At 51.9% G+C, this 6,000-nt stretch overlaps 1 protein-coding gene across 6 annotated transcripts in view; it reads right to left on the reverse strand.

Annotated features, from left to right (window-relative positions):
- DDX11 (DEAD/H-box helicase 11) overlaps positions 1-4,917 on the reverse strand; it is a 50,290-nt gene extending 45,373 nt beyond the window's left edge. For all 6 annotated transcript variants that reach the window (XR_003997883.1, XM_030543264.1, XM_030543255.1 and 3 more), the window contains exons 1-3: positions 4,794-4,917; positions 3,648-3,794; positions 1,349-1,585 (exon numbers count right to left, since the gene is read on the reverse strand). Coding sequence is in view for 5 of the 6 variants with exons in the window: in XM_030543264.1 (XP_030399124.1) it covers positions 1,349-1,585; positions 3,648-3,794; positions 4,794-4,835 (426 nt within the window). In the remaining variant the exon portion in view is untranslated. The remainder of the gene's footprint in view (positions 1-1,348; positions 1,586-3,647; positions 3,795-4,793) is intronic.
- Between the last annotated feature and the right edge of the window lie 1,083 nt (positions 4,918-6,000).

The following is a 6,000-nucleotide window of genomic DNA, read 5'->3' on the forward strand; positions in this document are numbered from 1 at the left end:
CATGTGCAGCATCCTCCCACCAGCACTGCCCCAGGCCTGGCAGGGGCCCAAGAGCCCAGGGAGGTGGCGAGTGGTCACACCACAGGAGAGCCCAGCTGTCCGAGGCAGCCAGAAACCCTACAGGCCTGCCACCGAGCCTCTGCCCCTTCCCCTCCCCAACTCCACCAAGTGGTACGAGCCTCTGGGAGGAGGAGGTGGGACCACAGCAGCTGAGGGCTCCTCTCAGCCGCCATCACTGGCGGGAACACTCAGCTTGTGGCTGGCTGGCCGGCCGAGAGGAGCAAGGGGGCAAAGGGGAGAGGGAGGAAGGGAGTGGGGAGGGAGAAAGCAGCCCTGGCCCTGCGGGGGGGATGCTGGGCAGGGGAGAAAGAGGAAGCAGCACTGCAACTGCTTGGTCGCAGTGCACAAGTGGAGTGCCAGGCCAGGCCAGTGCACAGCACCCTCTCTGGTGAGCCGCCCTGCGCAACAGCCCCAGCCGCCCACCCCAAAGGCCAGCCTGTTTATACCTCCAACTGCCAGCAATCAGCAGTCAGCCATCTGCTATATGGCTAAGGCACTTCCGGAATCAGCGAATTCTGATGATTTATGGGGCATCTGCTGATTTAGATGTTTTTCTAGACCAGTGGTTCTCAACTCGCAGCTCACCTGGGGCCAAACAGCACACAGCTGTGGTCCACGTGACATCCTCAGGACCGTATAGGTAGTATGTGGGCGGCATCCACACAATATATATAACACCTAGAGAGCCTCATAAGCAGCCTACGATGGTAAACAGTTGAGAACCACTGCTGTAGACCCTATGCTTTTGTTCTCTCTCACACATGCACAGTTTCTGATCTTTCTGGCTGTGAAGAGCCATGTGACCATTAATCTCTGTCATCTAGTGACACAACCAGACATTGGTGCAGAGAGGGTTTGGGAATCCTCCCATTTTTAATATGAGATTATCTTTGAAGCCAGTTTATGGTCACTGTGAGCCAGTCTTGTTTCACTGCAGTTAGACACACCAGAAACATCCAGCTAATGGTTTAAACCACTGGAGCTGAAAGTCCCTCTCAGCTGCCATTGTTCCAGCTCATTGAGAGGATGTTCTCCAGAAATACAGCTGAAAGTTATGAACATGTAAATAGCTGCATGTCCTGCCTATACTAATAATCAAAAGAATATTAATTGAGACACTTGCTATGGTCCTTAGAGACAAGAGTAAAAGTATCATTTATATATGATCAGCTACAAGTGCTTAGCAGATCAGAACATTTGACTTTATAAAGTTCCCTGTTCCTATTATGCTATCCATTATGTTCCTTACAGACTGCTACTAATCCTGACTACAAGAAGCATTCCCGACCTTTAGTCTGTCCACCATGGCCTGCTCTTCTTTTTTCTGCATAAACTCAGTGATCCAAACTAGCTCCCCTGCTGAGCCCTGGCAGTTCGAGGCCTCCGCGCTGCATGATGTAGGCTGTTGCTGCTTGTCTTGTCCACTATGTTCATCTGCAAGGAGGCGGGCCTCCTCCTGCTTCTTTTTTTCTTCAAAATCTCTGAGCCAAGAGAGTGCTCCACAGATAAGACTCAAGGATTTTCCCTGCAATTAAAAAAAGAACAAAAATATTCAAAAACACATGGTGGAAATGGGAATTATCACAGCCCTTAAAATAATCCCAATGGCAAAACATATTTTGTTATGTTAAAAATGCCTCTGTGGATCTCAAGTTATGCTTGAAACAACAAAAGATTTTATTCAAAATGTACTGGATGCCATAGAGCAGGGGTCAGCAACCTTTCAGAAGTGGTGTGCCGAGTCTTCATTTATTCACTCTAATTTATGGTTTTGTGTGCCAATAATACATTTTAACATTTTTAGAAGGTCTCTTTCTATAAGTCTATAATATATAACTAAACTATTGTTGTATGTAAAGTAAATAAGGTTTTTAAAATGTTTAAGAAGCTTCATTTAAAATTAAATTAAAATGCAGAGCCTCCTGGACCAGTAGCCAGGACCCAGGCAGTGTGAGTGTCACTGAAAATCAGCTTGCATGCCGCCTTTGGCACGCATGCCATAGGTGGCCTACCCCTGCCATAGAGGTTGCACAAGATAAAGGCCTTAGCCTCTGATGTTTGCTGGTATTGTAATAAGAAATAGGAACCCTAAGGCATATGCTATGGAACAGTCCAACAGTCAGGCAGCTGTGGAAAGAGGTGGACATGAGGGAAAACGGTGCTCAGCTTCAGCAGCAAAACCTCAACCAAAAAGTATATCCTACATTTATATGCTAAGCTGTGTTAACTCCGCCACAAAGTTTTTGGTTCTTGAGGACTGCAATGATCACCAAGTGCGTGATTTTACAAAAATGGAGGAGTACACTTATGTCTACAATAGAGCAGTGGTACTCAGACTTGTCTGAGTTAGCAGCCAAAGAAAGAATATCTTATCACCACAGAGATCAATTATATGAATCTGAAGAAATCTGGACCCTGTTTCTAGATATGCTGGGATAAAAAAAATGCTGAGTTGACTCAAAGAATGCCAGACCTCCATTCCATTTAACTCCTCCTCTCTTTCCCTCCCCCCATTACCTCCTTCCCTCCTCTCCCTATTCATGTATTTCTTCTTCTGTTTTATTATTGTTACCTCCACCCTAACATGTTGTGTCTATATAGTGTTGCCTGATTTTGTAATTGTCTGGTCTTGTATTGTTTGGTCTGACTTTCTGACAAACTGTAAAATTGAGTAATTGCATAAATTCTACTATGAAGCACATGGTATTCAGAAACATATACAAGCTGCAAGTCCTTTATCTTTTTTGTATTTCTCATCTGTTTTTTTAAGAAAATCAATTAAAAAAATAATCATAGAAAACCCACAAGAGGAGATACATTGATTCAAAACAAGATGTATTAATACAAGTTTCATAAGAAGGATTTCCATAAGGAAGAAGCACTAGCCCACTGCTAGATGACAAGCCCCACAGATGTGGCTCGGTAGTATTTGCAATAATGAGAACACCACAATCATAATTACATTATATATAAAGGCACATTTCACTTTTAATGCTTTTATGTTTCCACCTTAAGTCAGTCCCTTCCGCTCCTACTTATTTTTGATTCTCTTTAAATCTTTCTGGTATTGAGGTGAACAATCTACACACACTATTACAGGTATATTCCCATCACTAGCATACAGACAGGGGCTATTGCTTTCATACAGTGTGATTTATTCTTTTTAATATACAACTCAAATTTCCACGGGCACTTTTAAGCTACTACAGTATATCATATTAGTAGCACAAGTTTTGAAGTCTGCTACCTACCCTATGACCTATTTCAGAATTACTGCTTTCCAGGTTTCTCCAAGCCATTGACTAACTACTGCTGTTATTCCCCAGCCTAGATGTAGTTTGTCCAGGCAGAACCTTTTTATTGCCAGCATGTTTCTCATATTTTTGTTTGCACCTTGTCTCCATGACAATTATAAGCCAAAGGTGGCTATGAACAACTCTACGCTCCCTGACAACTCAATAATTCTGGATTGAAACAGGATTGAAAGGGATACTGAAGCAGCTTGCAGTGGGGGTACTGTTTGTTAACTGCAGTCTCTTCAATATCCAAATTCGGGACAAGCTCAGCCACATGCAGCTCTCGCTTACCGTCCCTGTAGGACTCTCAAAGATCCCGACTTTGCCAGCCTCCAGAACATCATACAGGTTGGCCATGAAATCCTCTTGGATGGAGTAAGGAGTGTAAGGAAATGGGAAATTAACCCGGCCCTTCCCCTGAGCTGCACCAGCCGCCTTCTGGCATAGAAAACACATTCAATGTGAAGTGTGCTAACACAGTTCTGCATGCCTCTCGTTACCTCTACCAGCCCCAGAGCCTGACCCCCCAAACCCTCTGCCAGCCCCCACTTCAGCCCCGGTGCCACCCCCCGAGCCTGACCCCATAGCCCCTCTGGCAGCCCCCAGTGCAGCCCCAGTGCCAGCCCCGAGCCTGATCCCCCAGCGCCAGCCCCCAAGACTGACCCCCCAGCCCCCAGTGCCAGCCCCGAGCCTGAGCCCCCAGCGCCAGCCCCCAAGACTGACCCCCACAGCCCCCAGTGCCAGCCCTGAGCCTGAGCCCCCAGCCCCCAGCCGAGCCTCATCCCCCAGTGCCAGCCCCCAAGACTGACCCCCCAGCCCCCAGTGCCAGCCCCGAGCCTGAGCCCCCAGCACCAGCCCCCAAGACTGACCCCCCAGCCCCCAGTGCCAGCCCCGAGCCTGAGCCCCCAGCGCCAGCCCCCAAGACTGACCCCCCCAGCCCCCAGCGCCAGCCCTGAGCCTGAGCCCCCAGCGCCAGCCCCCAAGACTGACCCCCCCAGCCCCCAGTGCCAGCACTGAGCCTGAGCCCCCAGCGCCAGCCCCCAAGACTGACCCCCCCAGCCCCCAGTGCCAGCCCTGAGCCTGAGCCCCCAGCGCCAGCCCCCAAGACTGACCCCCCCAGCCCCCAGCGCCAGCCCTGAGCCTGAGCCCCCAGTGCCAGCCCCGAGCCTGATCCCCCAGCGCCAGCCCCCAAGACTGACCCCCCAGCCCCCAGTGCCAGCCCTGAGCCTGAGCCCCCAGTGCCGCGCCGAGCCTCATCCCCCAGTGCCAGCCCCCAAGACTGACCCCCCAGCCCCCAATGCAGCCTCAGTGCCAGCCCCGAGCCTGATCCCCCAACCCCCAGTGGGGCCCCAGCGCCGAGCCTGATCCCCCAGCGCCAGTCCCCATGCCAGGTGCCGCGCTCCCCGGCATCGCTCTGCCGCCAGCCCTGGTGCCCACCTCCGTGCCCGGCAGAGCTCCCGCTCCGCGCCCAGGCTCCATGGCGCCCCGCGCGCCACCCACGGGCCGCGCCAGACCCGTCACCACAGGTTCCACTTCGAACGAAGCGCCAAAGATGTGGGGCGGCCTCAGCCCCGCCCCCTGCGTCTGACGCCATCACGTCGGCCTCGCTCCAGCGCTAACGTCAGACGTTTCTCGCACAGGAAGACCCTGCCAATCTTCGCGCTGCGCACGCGCGGACCGAGGAATGAAGTTACGCCTGCTGTTGGCGCCTGCCTGGTGGGGAGCCGTCAAAGCATCGTTTTCTGCAAGCGATGCTCCTCCTCCCCCACCCCGCCGCGGTTTTCGGCGCAGGCAGCCACGCGCCTCCTCTCATCTGCATACGGGCCGGAGGCAGCACGCGCATGGGCGGCTCCTGTGCAGGGCCAAGCCGTGGCCGGGGAAGCACCGGGGGAGGCCACAGCTGCACTCCGGCCGCGCTGCCGCTTCCAGTGCGCCAGGGCAGCGGCGTGGAGTCACCGCCTGCAGCCTGGGATTAACCCCCAGAGCGGGGGCATTAAATCCCTCCGTTAGTGCAACCCGGCAGGGCCCCTTGCTGGGGGAACGGGCCGAGGGACAAATAATGGGGGAATAGAGGGAACAACAGGCGAGGAAGCGGGAACTCAGACCACGGGAATCAGGATCTGGAGTGGGGAGAGCGGGACAAACGGGTTTACCGTTTGTCTGGTAGTAGTTTCATGCTGGCTGGGGAAGGCTTTTTTCAGGTCAATAATGGATTATGTAGTTGATAGTGTAATTTCGGTTATGTGATTATTTAGGACAGCAGTTAAGGACACCCTGTGCAATAACAGCAGGCAGCACCGACGGTATTAGTCAGTCAGTAGCAGAGGGCTAGGGAGGACTACGTGATCTCTGTCCACTGGCTTCAAAAGGTACACTGCAATGTAAGATCAGGGTTAGTGAGACCTGAGTCAAATGACCTGTGAGAGGGAACCCTGGGCTTGAGCATCTCTATGCTGTACTTTAAGCAGATGTTAAGACTTTTCTAACCCATGCTCAAAACTAGGGCTCTGGCATCCGCAGGGTGGTATGCAGACCCAAGTCAAAATCATGATATTCCAAAGTCCCTAGTGCTCCTCTCCCAAAATGTGGCCACTCTAGCCCTAGGACCATGGTGTACTACTGGAAAACTTTACTGTCCAGCCTG

This window comes from Gopherus evgoodei, chromosome 1, assembly GCF_007399415.2.
Source record: "Gopherus evgoodei ecotype Sinaloan lineage chromosome 1, rGopEvg1_v1.p, whole genome shotgun sequence".
Lineage (NCBI taxonomy): Eukaryota > Metazoa > Chordata > Testudines > Testudinidae > Gopherus > Gopherus evgoodei.